We start from the raw sequence: 17,205 nt of genomic DNA on the forward strand, positions 1-17,205 counted from the left end.
TCCTGGAAAGACATGAACAACCAACTTTGACTCAAGAAGAAATAGATGACCTCAACAAACCAATCACAAGTAAAGAAATTGAATCAGTCATTCAAAAGCTTCCTAAAAAGAAAAGTCCAGGACCAGATGGCTTCACATGTGAACTCTATCAACATTCCAGAAAGAATTAGTACCAACTCTCCTCAAACTCTTCAAGAAAATCGAAGTGGAGGGAAAGCTACCTAATTCATTCTATGAAGCCAACACCACCCTCATACCAAAAACAGGCAAAGATATTACGAAAAAAGAAAACTACAGACCAATCTCTCTAATGAATATAGATGCAAAAATCCTCAACAAAATTCTAGCAAATCGTATCCAACAACATATTAAAAGAATTATACATCATGACCAAGTAGGATTCATCCCAGGTATGCAAGGATGGTTCAATATAAGAAAATCAATTAATGTAATACACCATATCAACAAATCAAAGCAGAAAAATCACATGATCATCTCAATTGATGCAGAGAAGGCATTTGACAAGATTCAACATCCTTTCCTGTTGAAAACACTTCAAAAGATAGGAATACAAGGGAACTTCCTTAAAATGATAGAGGGAATATAAGAAAAACCCACAGCTAATATCATCCTCAATGGGGAAAAATTGAAAACTTTCCCCCTAAGATCAGGAATAAGACAAGGATGTCCACTATCACCACTATTATTCAACATCGTGTTGGAAGTTCTAGCCAGAGCAATTAGACAAGAAAAAGAAATACAAGGCATCAAAATTGGAAAGGAAGAAGTAAAACTATCACTGTTTGCAGACGATATGATACTATATGTTGAAAACCCGGAGAAATCCACAACAAAACTACTAGAGCTAATAAATGAGTACAGCAAAGCAGCAGGTTACAAGATCAACATTCAAAAATCTGTAGCATTTCTATACACTAGTAATGAACAAGCTGAGGGGGAAATCAAGAAACGAATCCCATTTACAATTGCAACTAAAAGAATAAAATACCTAGGAATAAATTTAACTAAAGAGACAAAAAACCTATATTAAGAAAACTACAAAAAACTGTTAAAAGAAATCACAGAAGACCTAAATAGATGGAAGGGCATACCGTGTTCATGGACTGGAAGACTAAATATAGTTAAGAAGTCAATTCTACCTAAATTGATTTACAGATTCAATGCAATACCAATCAAAATCCCAACAACTTATATTTCAGAAATAGAAAAACCAATAAGCAAATTTATCTGGAAGGGCAGGGTGCCCCGAATTGCTAAAAGTATCTTGAGGAAAAAAAACGAAGCTGGAGGTCTCACGCTGCCGGACTTTAAGGCATATTATGAAGCCACAGTGGTCAAAACAGCATGGTATTGGCATAAAGATAGATATATAGACCAATGGAATCGAATAGAGTGCTCAGATATAGACCCTCTCATCTATGGACATTTGATCTTTGATAAGGCAGTCAAGCCAACTCACCTGGGACAGAACAGTCTCTTCAACAAATGGTGCCTAGAGAACTGGATATCCATATGCAAAAGAATGAAAGAAGACCCGTATCTCACACCCTATACAAAAGTTAACTCAAAATGGATCAAAGATCTAAACATTAGGTCTAACACCATAAAACAGTCAGAGGAAAATGTAGGGAGATATCTTATGAAACTTACAATTGGAGGCGGTTTTATGGACCTTAAACCTAAAGCAAGAGCACTGAAGAAGGAAATTAATAAATGGGAACTCCTCAAAATTAAACACTTTTGTGCATCAAAGAACTTCATCAAGAAAGTAGAAAGACAGACTACACAATGGGAGACAATATTTGGAAACGACATATCAGATAAAGGTCTAGTATCCAGAATTTATAAAGAGATCGTTCAACTCAACAACAAAAAGACAGCCAACCCAATTACAAAATGGGAAAAAGACTTGAACAGACACCTACCAGAAGAGGAAATACAAATGGCCAAAAGGCACATGAAGAGATGCTCAATGTTCCTAGCCATTAGAGAAATGCAAATCAAAACCACAATGAGATATCATCTCACACCCACCAGAATGGCCATTATCAACAAAACAGAAAATGACAAGTGCTGGAGAGGATGCGGAGAAAGAGGCACACTTATCCACTGTTGGTGGGAATGTCAAATGGTGCAACCACTGTGGAAGGCAGTTTGGCAGTTCCTCAAAGAGCTGAATATAGAATTGCCATATGACCCAGCAATACCATTGCTAGGTATCTACTCAAAGGACTTACGGGCAAAGACACAAACGGACATTTGCACATCAATGTTTATAGCAGCATTATTTACAATTGCAAAGAGATGGAAACAGCCAAAATGTCCATCAACAGACGAGTGGCTAAACAAACTGTGGTATATACATACGATGGAATATTATGCAGCTTTAAGACAGAATAAACTTATGAAACATGTAATAACATGGATGGACCTAGAGAACATTATGCTGAGTGAGTCTAGCCAAAAACTAAAGGACAAATACTGTACGGTCCCACTGATGTGAACCGACATTCAAGAATAAACTTGGAATATGTCATTGGTAACAGAGACCAGCAGGACTTAGAAACAGGGTAAGATAATGGGTAATTGGAGCTGAAGGGATACAGACTGTGCAATAGGACTAGATACAAAAACTCAAAAATGGACAGCACAATAATACCTAATTGTAAAGTAATCATGTTAAAACACTGAATGAAGCTGCATCTGAGCTATAGATTTTTTTTTGTCTGTTTGTTTGTCTTTTTTTTTCTTTTTGCTTTTCTTTTTTTTTACTATTATTTTTTTTCTCTATATTAACATTCTATATTTTTCTGTTGTTTTGCTAGTTCTTTTCCTAAATCGATGCAAATGTACTAAGAAATGATGATCATGCATCTATGTGTTGATGTTAAGAATTACTGATTGCATATGTAGAATGGAATGACTTCTAAATGTTGTGTTAATTCCTTTTTTTTCTTTAATTAATAATAAAAAAAAAGCTAGATGTAGGATGGGCCACGGTGGCTCAGCAGGCAAGAATTCTTGCCTGCCAAGTCCGAGGACCCGGGTTCAATTCCCGGTGCCTGCCCATGTAAAAAAAAAGCTAGCGTGGGCAGTGCAACGGTGGCTCAGTGGCAGAATTCTTGTTTGCCATGCTGGAAACATGGGTTCAATTCCCGGAGCCTGCCCATGCCAAAAAAAAAAAAAAAAAGCTAGATGTATACCGTGGGCTCAGCATCTCCTCTTATAAACATCTATTCTGCAGAAATTGTAACCAAATAGGCAAAAATATACAAGCAAGGACACTCACTGCACTCCCTGTGATCAGAAAATGACCGGAAAGCAAACCATGAACAAGGACAGACACCATGGCCCAGTGGGCAAAGGGCAGCAGGAAGGTCACATGCAGTGACCACCTCCCACCCCATTAACCAAAGTCAACACCACACAAAATCCCCGCTTCGTCTGTGGTTACACCTCCAAACACACAGCACCCTCTTCTCAAAGCACAGTTCTGAGGTGAGCCACCTCCGGTCTCCCCCAAAACTGGGCCCAGGGGCCACCTCCCCCTGGAAGCCCCATTCAGAGCCCCCCATGTGCTCACCACTGTCTCTCCACTGAGTACAGGGCTGTGGGTTGTAAAGTGCACCCAGGCCCGACCCACAGTCATCACTCTCCACTGGCGGGTTAAGAACGAAAGCCAACATGGCAATAGCCACACACATACAACTTGAAAAGGACTTACAGCCGAGACAGGGTCGGAGTGAGCAGGTAAAGTCTTGAGGCACTTCCCTGTTTTCACATCCCATATCCTCACACTTTCATCAAACTGCAGACAGAAGAACAGATTAAAGCAATTCCAAAGTAAGGAGGGTCAGATGCTCCAGGACCCAGCAACTGCCTCAGTTCCACCCTCCTCCATGAATGTTTAGCACCAACGACTCAGAGCCCACCCACCATCCTCCAAAGCATTCGGAAATAAGGCAGGATGGGCGGTTGGACACACCTGCACCTCCCACATAAGGAGACCCTGCTGCACTTACAGATCCCGAGACGATGAGGTTGGACTGAGGGTTGAAGTTACAGCAAAAGACGTAATTACTGTGCCCCTTCAGAGTTTTCAGACACTTCCCCTAAAACCAAGCATTGTTAGTTTTAGTTATCCCGCAGGGATAGCGTGTCAGTGTCACGCTAAACTCATCCACAGGAGCAGTCAAGGGAGATCCCCCACCCTGCCCACAGCCTCAGCTTTAAACACAGCTAGTGACAAACAGGACCTTCCAGGGAATCGATGAGCCCCAAAGCCACGGAATCTCCCCCCTTGCCCCATTTTCATCAACCACACATCTTTGCATAGGAGAACAAAAAAGCTCTGCTTACCGAGCTCACATCCCATATCTTTAAGGTTTTGTCATCGGAGGCAGAAACAAGGAGGTTAGAATCTGACGACCAGGCCACATCTGATATTCCCTTGGGGGAGGAAAGACAGGGTTACTATCTTGAGGTGACCAAATAGGATGCACAACAAGAGGTCAAAGCTCCAAACATCTATGTAAAGGTAAATAAGTACCAGTTACCCCACTCTCAGGAAATCTTCTAGCTAATGTCAACCACAAAGGAACACCACACGGGACCCCAGAGGATAAAACACCCACTCTGTGCTCTGCCCGGAAAACATAAAAAATAAAGAAATACCAAAAGCACAGGGGAAAACTTACTCTTCAACCTTGCAGGACCTTAAGATCAGCCCCGCGCCCACTTGAAAACGTTTGCCCCACTGTTCGATCATCCATTTCATTTTGCCCTTGATCCAATAGGACAAAAACCTACCAGCTTGTGACCAGATATGGTTTTCTCAAATTTTCCATCATATGCTCCCCAAATTTTAATGAGTTTATCAGCAGCTGAAAGAAAGTAATAGAAAGGAACAGGTCAGAGGAGCAATGCAATTGTCTAACCATCTAATTAAAGGATCAGAATCCAAACACAGGCCTTTCCTACGATGTGAACCCTGCTAACTGACATGAACTGCCTCGGAACCCGCAAACCTGTGCCACCACGTGAAGAACTGCTGGATCAGGAGATGTGCAGCAGGCAGCCCCACTGTTCCGGGCTCCAGTCTCAGTGCCCTTCCTCTCTCTCCCAGGCCCCCACCACCCTGACAGTGTCCCCGGGCACAATTTCTACAGGCAGTGACTCTTGACAATCGGAGCAAAGGGACACAGCTTACGGCAAATGGTCCTGTGGCAGTGTCAGAAAGTAAACCCTCCTACCCTCTCCCCAGATTCTCGTCAGCAGCTCACACTCTGCCTCTCCCACAGCTGACATCCTCAACAATACTTACAAGAACTTGCCAGCCACTCTCCATTGGGACTGAATTTCACAGAGGACACAGCTTTTGTGTGGCCAGCCAAGGTGAATTTCAAAGCATAGTTTGGTTTAACCGGTGTAGGCTGTTGGAGAGATGGTACAACTTAAATGTTATAACCAAAACTCACCACCACTATCCAATTCAATTGCTTACCAGTTTGGATTTGATTTCCAAAAATTTTATTTCAATCTCAGACCTATCTATTGAGCCCCAAATCCATATTCCAAGTGCCAACAGAAAATCCGTACCTGGATGTCACCTCTCATATCGAACATGTCTATATCTGAGATCATTAACTTCTCCCCAAACACCCTGCTTCTCCTGTACTCCCCACTTCAGGGTTAATAGTTCCACCATGCAAGCTAAAAAGGTCCAAGGCCCCTTCACAGAACCACCCCACCCCATTTCCAACTAGTCGTGTCCCTGGGGCAACACTACATCACACAAGTCCCCGAAGCTCAGGCTCTGGCCCAGCCTTCTCCAAAGCAAACCTAAACACACTGCTCCCTTTGTTAAGGTCTCAGTTTAGCTGTTCTCTTGTCTACAACAACAGTGCACAGGCCTGGCTAAGTAGCAGAATTTGAACTGGGGAGAGGGGGTATTTATTAAGAACTGGTTTTTTTCGTCCCACTCTCAGGAATTCCTATATTCAAGACCAAGAATCTGTATCTTTGACAAAGTTCCATCTACATGTTTGATCATGCTCCCTCTTCAGGTGACAGGTTTGGGAACATAAAAAGCATTTGCTAGGTAGGTGAGCAGTGACTAAAACTTGGTGGCAATATTTAACAGAGTAGGGGAGAATAGACTTAAGGCCTTGAAATGATATTTCCAAGAATCTTTAAACCTATTTTTTCCTGGGAAACTCCCTGAGGGGCCCTTCCTGGACACACCTTGCTCTGAGTGGCAGATGACGACGGGGCCGGCTGTGCTCTGGCTGCCTCGGTCTCTGGCTTCTTCTCCTCTGTGGCCATGGCTCTGAAGCCCACCAGGTAGGAGATGTAAGTGGAGTGTACACCGTTTTCCACAGAAGACTCACAATGAAGAGGCCAGCCACCAGCTGAAACCTAAAAAGGAAAGCGATGGTTTGAATCTGTTATGTACCCCCAGAAAAGCCTATATTCTTTCAATCCAAATTTGTGGGGGCAGACCTATTACTGGGTGGGAATTCTGATTAGGTTGTTTCCATGGAGATGTGACCCCGCCCATTCACGGTGGGTCTTAATCCACTTGCTGGAGTCCTTTAAAAGGCAGACATTTTTGGAGAGAGTTCAGGGCCCAGAGAAGCTGAAAGAAAGAAATGCCCTGGGAGGAACAAGCAAGGACACACAGAATCTCGAACATTTTGAAGAGAAGAGCCAGCAGATGTGGCCTCATGCATTTCCATGTGACACAGGAAACTGGGATGCCATCGGCCTTTCTTCAGAGTCAAGGTATCTTTCTCTCAATGCCTTAATTTGTACTTCCATGGCCTTAGAATTGCAAACCCCCTTTAAAAAGCACCCGTTTGTGGTATACTGCATTCCAGCAGCTTTAGCACACAAACAGGGTCCTAGGCCAGTAAACAGGCCACAGTTTCAAAACTTAATATCCAGGGGAAAAAAGATAAAAAAGAAAACCATTTGACTACCATATTGAGTCTTGTAGCAACAAAATGTTCCAACTTGGAATATATTACCCTAAGTTCATGCTCACTTTTCAGACACTATGCCAAAATATCCCTGCTCTCACACTTTCTCAAGGACCCTACACTTCAAGGGTGCTTCCTATTTTGTGTCCCATGGTCCATAGGAATATAGCACAATTCACACAAAACACAATTTTGAAAACTTCAACGAGCCCAAAGGTTTCTTGATAGAAAACTAATATGCCAAATTAGAAGAGACTAAGATTCAGGTGCAGAAGTCTGGGAGCTCATCCAAATTGTAAAATGCATCCTAAGTGATATGATACTGTTAATGACCACGTTTGAAAACAGAACACATGCCCAGGGGTTCTAGGTCTAACGGGTGGGCTTTGTTATTGCAAGGTACTAGTAGTAGATGCAACGCTGATTTCCAAAATGCTAACAACTTAAAAGGCTCTCTCTCCCTGGTGAAACAGCTACAAAACACAGCAGCAAAAAAACAAACCAGAGTCAGCTGTGTCTGCTACAGGTTCCACCTACTGCCTTCTGTAGAAAAAGTACAGCACTGATGCTCTGCAAGCAAGACTCAAACTGCAGGAAAACAGGAAAAAAGACTGCCACTCAATTAGGTTTCACTTGACAACAGGAATATCTACAACCCGTACAGTACGTGATCAGTTTCTTCTATCACTGGAATAGATTCCATTCTTTGGATACATTTCCTAAAAGCACACCAGGTGATTCTGAAATGAGGGAAAGCACTATTAAAAAGAAGAGCTGCCAAGCCATTCTGCGACCATCATTGGCCATCCAAAGTCCAGAAGGTAGCACTACACCTAACCTAATGAGTTTACACACCGTAGATTCTAGCTTAAAGCTTAAGTCCGAAGCCCTGCACAACCTCCCTGTAACACTAAGGTGAAACGGGAACTATCAGAAAAACCCATGCCTCTGTCTTCATCCAACAGAATAGAAGAAAAATCACAATGTAACAGCCACTGGGCAGAATACACATGCAGCAAAGCTCTGTTTACCTGCATTAAAGATTTCCTGTCCTAGTACAGCCCTCAAAGACTGAGTCTGAGTGGGAGAGAAGGATAGGTCTCACAAAACCCACCAAAGGCAAAGCGCTGGCACAAAATTGATGCTAAGTACATGCTAGGTACTTGATTATCCTTAGTGCAACCTGGCTGGTTGCCAGTTTACCTCAACTGCTGCCCTCTCCTCTGTGGGATGGATAAGCAGCGAAGAGTGGCACTAAGGAAACCTCCTCTTAGGAACAAAGCTGGAAAGTCTGATAAGGAAACTGAGATTACAGCAGAAAACTAAGAGAGCATGGCAGATGCCTGCCAGCCAGCCCACCCAAGCAAAACACCAGTGAGAACAGAGACTTGAGGTGAGAGGGGCGAGGGCTTGGTCTGCCCACACAGGTGAAAAGGGCAGCTGGAGTGGGGGGGAGTGGCAGAGCAGCTCCTTTTAACATAAAGCCAGCCCCACCTGGAGGTGGGACATGGCTTCTGCCAACATGAGGGGAGGAGCAAGCCCAGGGAATGAAATAGGCAGTCTTACAGCAGAAGCGTTCAGCTCTCGGGTCTCTCACACATCAATGTGCAAAAAGGTCAACTGGAAAGCTGGACTTTGAAGAACACAGATTTCTTGATCCAATACCCCAAGATTCTACTTCACAGTTAGGATCCAGGGCTCTGCACTTTCCGTGAACACTCAGGTAATCCCATGGAATACCTTTTGAAAAACAACCATTTGGGGGGGGGGGAGCTGGACAGGGACTTGGTCTTTGAAAACGAGGGGTACACACAAGGTGAGCACCATCTGAGTGAAGGGAAGGGGATCGGGACTTGGCCTCCAGAGCAGAGGCAAGCGCGCATCCAGGTGAGCCTGACCTCCTAGCGCATCCAGGTGAGCCTGACCTCCTAAGGCAGCGTGCGCACCTGGGCTGCTCGTTAAAGGCAGATTCCCAGGCTCCACCCTGGAATGAGGCCTCCGAGACGGAGAGGAGGTCGCCTGCACTTTGCAGGAGGCCTCCAGGTGACCCGCAGGTGGCCATCCAGCAGTGAGTTAGGGGACTCTGCCCCCCAGCCCTCTGGGCTCTTGAACACCCCCTTCAGTACTTGGCCCTTCCACCCGCCTTCCCAATGGGGCCGGGCTAGCCTCGGGTGCAGAGTCTGGCCCAGCGCCTGTCCGAGCCAAAGCTTCAGGAAAACGCTCGCTGCAGAGGGCCGGTAAATGGTGCCGGGTGGGCAAAACTCACACAAGAAAGCTGTTAATGCGTGTCTTTCACCCACGAAACACGGGGCCGGAGGCGCCACCGCGGGAGGGCCGGTGGTTTCTCCCCGATGGCAGAAAGCCCACCCGGTGGAGCCCGCCCCAGGACTCGCAGCCCTTACGGCCGACGGCCAGGATCAGGGACCGTGGGCAAGCCCGCAGAGCGCTCAGCCCCGTCCGGGGTCTTCCCCTGGCGCAGGACTGGAGGAAAGGGGGGCCCTGAGACGCAGTGCCCGCTGGCTGCAGGGGAAAAAGAAGCCGCGACCCTCGGGCTCCGTCTCGTCACTGGACGGCTGGGGAGGGCGGGAAGGGCCCGTGGGGCCCACGATCCGTCAGGGGTCGCCGAGGAGAGCATCCGGGAACCCAGGGGGGTCTAAGGGGTACACCGGGGAGAAGAGAGGCGAGGGGGAGGGCGCTCCACGGGCCGGGCTGCGGCGTTCGGCCCGGGGGAAGCGGGTCCTGGGACGGGAGCAGGGCGGTGAGAGGCCGGCGGCCCTCGCGAGGAGCTCTCCACAGCGAGGACGGGGCCCGCCGCGGAGGCAGTTGGGGGCCCCTCGGGCGGCGTGGGGCGCGCTGGCCCGGGGTCCCGGGAGGGCCGGGGAACACGTGCGGCGGCGGGGGACGGTTTGGAGTACACCGGCATCGCGCCCGCTTCGCCCCAGGCTTCGCGCCCACCGCGCGGAGACGGCCGCCCGCTTACCTGCCGGGCCGCGGCGGCGGCGGGGCCGGAGCGCTCGGGACGCCTCGTCGGCAGCCGCCTGGTCTGAAGCACGGGCCGAGCTCGGCTAGGCGGCAGCTCCGGCGGGCGCCAGACGCCGACGGAGGGGTGCGCCCGACAGTGCGCAGGCGCGAAGGGAGGGGGCGGGGTCCTGGGGGCGGGGTAGACCCACAAAATCAGCCTCTCGGAGGAGCGCTACGGCGAGCGGCAAGGGGCAGAATGCCTCGATCAAGCCTAACGCCTTAAAGGGATAGTGTGTGCGCAGGCTTCCCGCGGTGGACCCACGCGTTGTCGGATGTAGGCCCTTCTTTTCCTGCACTTTTTGAAAATGGAAGCACAATAAACGTACAGGAATAAGCTAGTGTGCCCTCAAACTCTCACACCCCGCAGCCGGCTCCCGTGGAGGATCCAGCCCTCCTCCCGCGGTCTGAGTTGGCGGCGTGGCCCCCACGATTCTTCTCCGAGTCGGAGCCGCCTGGAGAAGCAGCTGCCTTCTCCACGAGCGCTCCTATCGGCGGGGGCCACAGGTAACGCTTCGAGGGCAGCCCTGGGCAAAGTGCGGGAGGGCGGGCAGGTGGTCAGACCTTCCCGGCTTAAAGAGGAGAAAGAAGCCCGAGCTGCAGAAAGGTCCTGACAGCCGTCTCGGGAGAGCCCGGCCCGGGCCTGGCCCGTGAGGCCGCGAGCCCTGCCTGCCCTGCCTGCCCGGAGCCCCTGCCCAGGGCTGCGACTTGCTGGGACCGTTCCCCGGAGCCCCTGGGAGGCGAGAAGCTATGCTGAGGATTCTTGCGTGCCTGCTGCTCTGCAGGCTGCGAGGCGCTTTCCCTCCAGCAGGCATTGTCACCTCCGTGGACCACGGCAGGGTAGGGCCGGAGCTTGGTTTTGTCCCCTGCACGTTCTCGCCCAGCTGCCTGCTTCTCCCACACACGGGTCTAAGGATCTTGGAGGGGTGTGTGGCCTCCACAGCTTCGTGGGCCCAACCCGGCCTGTAGGCAGAATAATGTAGTCCCTTATTTTCCAAATCGGAAATGGACACCCAGATAGGATACGGGAACGTGTACTGGTAAAGAGACCCAGCATTGGAAGGGAAACACCCTGGGAACAGGAGGTGTGTGGTTGTCATGGATACAGAGCCAGAAGAGTGGCAGCTGATGTGAAGCCCTTCCCAGAGGGGACACAGGGTGGGCAAGGTCCCTGCCTGGCTGGCCCCAGCCTGGCTCCCCACGGAGCTCTTTGCCCAGCCAACCTCACCACCTTGGGGCCAGGTGCCCTGGAGCAAAAGGTAAACACAGCTAGCTTAGGAGTGAAGGAGGGCAGCTCTTCACAGGTTCCCCTTTACCCTCACACAGTCCTCTATCCTTTCACTTCTCTCCATCCCCACCTTGGTCACCCAGCAGTCGCTGAAGAGCAGAAAGGGGAGTTTGTCAAAATCCAATTCTGATTTGTCATTCCCTAGTTTAAGACCCAGAAATGGTTTCCCATTGCCTTCAGGTCAAAATCCAAACTCCTTTGACAAACTCGCTTGCCTCCCCCTCCAGTCCAGGACTCACCCCAAACGGCTAACTTGTGCGCCCAACTTCCACTACCAGATAAATGGGTCTTGCCTCCTTCCAGTGAAAATGAGAAAATCCGTTCATACTGTCAATTGTTTTGTAATCCGTGCCTCCAGTCATAGCTAAATTCCTGAAAGCAAATAGCACAGTGGGTAGAGCAGCTGAACAATACAACCATCTGCTTTATTATCTATGTTGTAAATCCTTTTATATCCCTTTCCAAAAGTTGTCAGGCTCAGAAAAACCACAAGTGGAAACAGAAGAGAGGAAAAGAACTAAAGCAAGAAAAAACACTTCAGCCTTTGGGGTTTATGTTTTTGTTTTGTTTTCAGAACATTAACTGCGCTTGGGCCAGTGGAGATGAATCGGTAAATGAAACTGTATCCATGAACAATTTTTATAAATATATATTCTAAAAAGTTGCTTCCCACCCCCACTCAAGGCTGTCCATCAGCACAGCAAGGCCACAAGCCTGCCTGGCACCGTCCTATCTCACATAAGTCCTTCCACCAGCCAGTGTCCACTGGTGCTTCAGGGGCTTCCTCTCATCCCCCCACCCCCACCCCACCCAGTGGTACTTCCACCGCTCCCAGATCCTCCCCAATGGAAAACAGTCCTTTTCATTGTAGTTGAAGCTCATTGTGTCCTGGCCTGGCTGAGCTGGGTGGGGACGAAGCAGGAGGAGAAAGAGGAGTGATATCTAGCATACATTTGAGAACCTGCATGCCCAATTCTACATTGTTTGTTACATATATTTTCTCTTGTGCCTTCAAAACAACCCTTGACTGTGCGTGCCTTCATTATCCTCCTTTCACATTGTGAAAACTAAGGCCCCAAGAGATTGAGAGGCTGCCCAAGACTCCCCTGTGAAGGTTCCCACAACAGCCAAAGAACTGGCTGAAGGCAGAACCTACATTCCTAACCCCCAATTGCACAGTACACACTCAGTGATGCTGATGGGAAGATGGATGGATGGATAGGCTGATGAATGAGTAGGTGAGTAGGTGGGTGGACGGTTGAGTGGATAAGTGGATGGATGGGTAGTGGATAGGTTGTTGGATAAATGGATGAGTGGGTGAATGGATGAATAGGGGAATGGAAGGGTGGGTGCATGTATGGATGGGGTAGGTGGACGGATGAGTGGGTGGGTGATGGGTGGATAGATGGATGGATAAAAAGTAGGTGTTATAGGTCTTCAAAGAAGAAAGTAACGCATGTGGACTGGAGCAGACAGGAAAGGTCCTATGGAGTCTGCTGATCTGAAAAGCAAAATGTCACATTTCTGTAGGGCCGAAGCCCTTGAAAAGCTCTATTTTGTAACTTAGCAATAAGTATTTCGTAAGGAAAAGTGGACTGCCATACTAGAGGTTGGCTTTGCTGGGAGGTGGCATTAGAACAGCTCTGCTCCTTTGCCGTGCCCTAGGAATGCTGTGAGGCTCCCTGCACACGGCTGCAGGTGGCAGGAGAGCACTGACCCTTTAATGGCCAAGCCCAGAGCCTTGGGGGGGGGGGGGGAGGCGGGGGTTAGCAAATTCCAATGACAATTGAGGGAGGGTCAAGGAAGCCGATGCACATGGGGATGCCCTGAATTCGGGGTTTCCAGGAAGCACTCACTGGATTTCACAGGCAGGGTAGCCCACACCTTTGGGCTACCATTCCAGGTTGCTGCTGATGTTATCCAGAGACCCCAGTGTTCCCCTATAGCCCAGGTCAGTGGGGTTTTGTGTAAATTCTTTTCTCCTGAAAAGCAGGCCAGGGCAGCCAGTTTGGAAGACTTATGCCACCATCTCCCCTTCCTTGGGCTCTTCTCTTTCTTCCCCAACATCTTCCCCAGTGGTCCATCAGGACACACTTTGTGTCCTGCTGTCACCTGGAAGACCCAAGGGCCTTCAGCGGACAGCTTCGTCCTGAGTCACATTGGTCTCTGAAATCGCTGGTACCCAGCCATGTCCAGTCCTACTTATGCCACCATCCTTGTTCTCCTTTGGCCTCAGTTTCCCAGTTACAGAAAAAGCCCCACACCCCATGTCATTGTGGCACCCTTCTGCTGCCTTGCCCTTCCTGGCAGCTATCGAGCACACCCCACCCACCCCCAGCCTCATCCCCTACATCGTATATCCTTCTTGGCACCCTCGTTTGCCCAGCACTGTCCTGGTTTTATCACGGAAAGTCTCCATTCCTGACAGACAACCCCTCAGCCCAGGTAAACCAGCATGGTTGAGCATCGTCCCCCACTGGATTCCTTCTCTTACTGGTCCTACTTGTGGGCTGTCCCCTCCTCAAGGACCTCCAAGCTCAGCCCTCCCTCTCTTCCCTCTGCACCTTGTTCACCAGGGCCCCCTCACCTGTCCACTTCCCCGCTACCGGAGGGCTCACGAGAGCAGAGACAGCCTGTTCACCCTGGTGCAGAGGGTGCCCAATACGTGCTTAATAAAGACCAGTCGAATGAATGAAGCATCGAATGTTTGCTTTCTCTTCCTGTTTGTTTTAAATCTATCCTCAGCTTGCTGCAAAGTCATGACAACTAAATCCATCTGCCCTCACCCTGCACCCCATCCCAGGCCCAGGCGCCTCCCTGGGATGGGCTCCCCTCTGCCTCCAGGGGGTGCTGGGAGCTCAGCCACCCACCAACGGGAACCGCCAGGCTGGCCCGGGCCCCTGGACATCCAGCGGCTGTGGAAGCCCGGCCTCAACTGGAGCCAGGCTGGGCGGGCCTCCCAGCAAGAATTCCAGGAATGCAGATTCCCCCATGGGAAGCCAGGCTGCACCTGGTGTTGTCTGCAAATCCTGTCCCTGCCCCGGGACTTGGGTGTAATCCCCCTGGAAGGAGAGAGGTCCAGACAAGTTAAGAAAGAAACAGCACCTAGGCCAGGCCAGATTGAAATCAGAGGCCTAAAAAGCCGATGGAAACTTTCAACGGCTTTACTGTGGTTTAATTTGGGGTAGCCAACAGTGGTTTACAGGGTCATTTTTTTTCAAGGAATATAAATGTGACTGCTTCCATCTTCTCCCCACAATACCACTCTATTTCCATCTATCCACGTTATTAGGAAGCACTTACTGTGTGCCCTTTGCTTGTCTCATGAAACCCCAAACATGGTTGTAAACTATTCTGATATTTACAGAAGAAGAAAATGGGCTCAGAGAGCCTCAGTGATTTGCCCAAGGTCACACAGCAAGTAAATGACAGACCAGGAGCTTAACTGATTCTTTGGGCCTCCAGCGTCCAGGCATACCCTGTGGACCACACTGTTTCTTATCCATCTGCAGATATCACTTCCACCCAATTGTGATCACAGTAGCTCTGCCTTCTGCCTTCCAAGCTCACATTTACCACCAGCATCCTCCCAGCTCACCACCCAGGGTCACTTTCCCTCCTCTCTTCGTGGCTATGTGTTACTCCTCACCTGGACATTGAAGTTGTCTCCAGGATTTCACAATAAATGGTTTCTTTAGGATAAAATCCAGGAGTGGGGAACATGCCAGCATGAACCGCCCCACCCCCCACCCCCAGGCAGTAAAGAGGAGCCCAGGAGGCCGAGGCATGAGCAGGCAACCCAGCAGACCCTGGACAAAGCTTTTCTGGGTTTCCCACAGTATCGCTGATAATTCCCTAAAGGGGAAGCAACCGGTCAAAAATAGAAAAGCTGACACAGAGGAAATGCGCAGGGGCCAAAGTCCCAGGGCTTCAAACAGGCGGCTCTGCTACCAGCTGCAGGCATGCTCCCTCCCTTCCACAAGGAGACTCGGAGGCCCCTCCACCTGCCCACCCTTTCCTTCCATCCTCCAGGCTCTTTAAATCCCCTTGCGGACAGCCAAGGGCATGCTTTTGCAGAGCGGGTTGGTAGGGCCCCTCCAAGGCTGGCTGTCAGCCTGGGGTTAACTCGCAGCTGTCTTCCTTGTAGCCTGCCCGACCTTGGGGGACAAAATTGGAAGCAGGGAATGGCCGCTCCACCCAGACCAGTTGCCAGAACCTAGCTGGCAACTGGAGCAGGTGTGCACCAGTGTGGGTCTGCTTGGAGGTGTGGTGAGGAGGCAGGGCTCCAAGATTGGTTGATGGTTTTATGTGGGGCAGAGAAGACCCAGTCCTGCAGTATGAGAACTTCAACCCCTGGACAATTAGGATCCCAGGCACTGATTTTCCCTTCTGTCTCGGAGTCTAATGGAAAAGCTGTTGGGAATGGAGGAATAAGGATTATGAGGGCAGGAGGTAAGAAGTAAAAAGTAGACCTCAAGGGCCTATTTGAAGCTCGTGGGACCTCCAGTAAGTTCTCCTCCAAGAACCTGTCCCTCCAAAAAGCCTGCAGGGACAGGAAAGGCAGGGCATGCTCACGGCAGAAGTGAGAAGGACGAAGGCGTTGGACCCACTTCAGTGCCTACGAGCAGGGGATGATTAGACAAATCGGGGGACATCTGTGGGCTGGAACCTTCTGCCAGGACCCAAAGAAGGAGATAGCTCTGTTCTTAGATGCCAGGGCTGCGATAACAAACACCACAGATGCGTCTGGCTTCAACACAGGAGTTTATTGTCTCACAGTTTGGGAGGGCACGAGTTCAAAATCAAGGCATCAGCAGGGCCATCCTTTCTCTGAAGCTGCAGCATCTGGAGGTGGCCCAGCTCTGCCTCCATCACAGGGCAACCATCTCCTTGCATCTCCGCCTCTGGCTTCTGCTGACTCCCAAGTCCCAATTTCCCCTGCGTCTAAGGCCTTGGGCCTTACTGGGTGAAGGTCCTGCTGCTTCAGTTTGGCCTCACCCTCAAAGGGTCTTAGAAAACCCCATTCCCATATGAGTCCCCACTCACAGGACCGAGGAGTTAGGACCCCAGCAAGCCTCTGGGGGGACACAGTTTGAGCCACTGCACCCAGGGAGGCCGGGCCTGGATGGATATCTCTGGCCGGGCCTGGATGGATGGGTCAGGCATGCTGTGAGAGGAAGAAGCCCACGGCAGAGAAGAGTGCCCAGAACAGCCCCTTTGTGTAAAATGAAGCTTTACGTGGGGAGGGAGAGAGAACTTGCAAAGAGGGAGTTGGAAACATAGAGGCTGTTTGCAGGGAGAAGATGTGCGAGGAAACGGGGTGTCTTTCAGTTTCCCCTCTGGGCCAATGATGCTGCTCCAATCAGATGCCTGCTCTTGTGATTCGAGAAAACAGTACTGGGCCTGCCTTCCTGCTGCAAAGTAGGAGACAAATGCAGGATTTAACTGGGCCATTTGCCACATTCATTTCCCCCTTCATACCACTTCCTCAGGTCTGCATGGCCCCTCACTCATTCACCAACATCTCCAGAATGGGGTCTTCTGGGCTAGGGGTGGGAGGGAAGGGGGGACTGCTGGGCCCCAGGAGCCAGACCCATGCCCTAATTGTTACGGAACATGGCGGCAGGTTCTAGAACAGACCCCTGTGCTGATTCTGTGGGTCCCAGGGGCACCAGAGCTGCTGGCTGGAGGGTTGATGGAATGTCCAGGTGGACTTCCCCGATGACCAGAAGAGATGTGGGTATCTGGGGGAAGACCAGGCCATGCAGACAAAGGCCAAGGGCACAGGAAAACCAAGGGGTAAGGCCGGAGGAACCAGGAAGATGCAGCCGCAGAGGTGAGTCAGCCCAGGTGGCAAGCCATGGGCAAGGGTGAGCTTCTGAGGTAGGTGAGGGAGAC

The 17,205-nt window shown here is 49.9% G+C and overlaps 2 protein-coding genes across 4 annotated transcripts in view; one reads left to right on the plus strand and one right to left on the minus strand.

Moving 5' to 3' along the window:
- The window catches only part of WDR5 (WD repeat domain 5), a 28,112-nt gene extending 18,006 nt beyond the window's left edge, over positions 1–10,106 (minus strand). Inside the window, exons 1-7 of one of the 2 annotated variants that reach the window (XM_077149040.1) lie at positions 9,982–10,106; positions 6,265–6,438; positions 5,345–5,453; positions 4,831–4,904; positions 4,381–4,470; positions 4,044–4,133; positions 3,746–3,829 (exon numbers count right to left, since the gene is read on the minus strand). In XM_077149040.1, coding sequence (XP_077005155.1) covers positions 3,746–3,829; positions 4,044–4,133; positions 4,381–4,470; positions 4,831–4,904; positions 5,345–5,453; positions 6,265–6,345 — 528 coding nt within the window. In that variant the 5' untranslated portion in view covers positions 6,346–6,438; positions 9,982–10,106. Of the gene's footprint in view, positions 1–3,745; positions 3,830–4,043; positions 4,134–4,380; positions 4,471–4,830; positions 4,905–5,344; positions 5,454–6,264; positions 6,439–9,267; positions 9,424–9,981 lie in introns of those variants that run through there. The other variant, XM_077149041.1, reaches the window with a different exon arrangement.
- Positions 10,107–16,963: 6,857 nt separating this feature from the next.
- Positions 16,964–17,205, plus strand: part of BRD3 (bromodomain containing 3) — a 90,589-nt gene continuing 90,347 nt past the window's right edge. For both annotated transcript variants that reach the window (XM_077149044.1, XM_077149046.1), the window contains exon 1: positions 16,964–17,143. The gene's annotated coding sequence lies outside the window, so the exon portion shown is untranslated. The remainder of the gene's footprint in view (positions 17,144–17,205) is intronic.

This window comes from Tamandua tetradactyla, chromosome 2 (assembly GCF_023851605.1).
Source record: "Tamandua tetradactyla isolate mTamTet1 chromosome 2, mTamTet1.pri, whole genome shotgun sequence".
Lineage (NCBI taxonomy): Eukaryota > Metazoa > Chordata > Mammalia > Pilosa > Myrmecophagidae > Tamandua > Tamandua tetradactyla.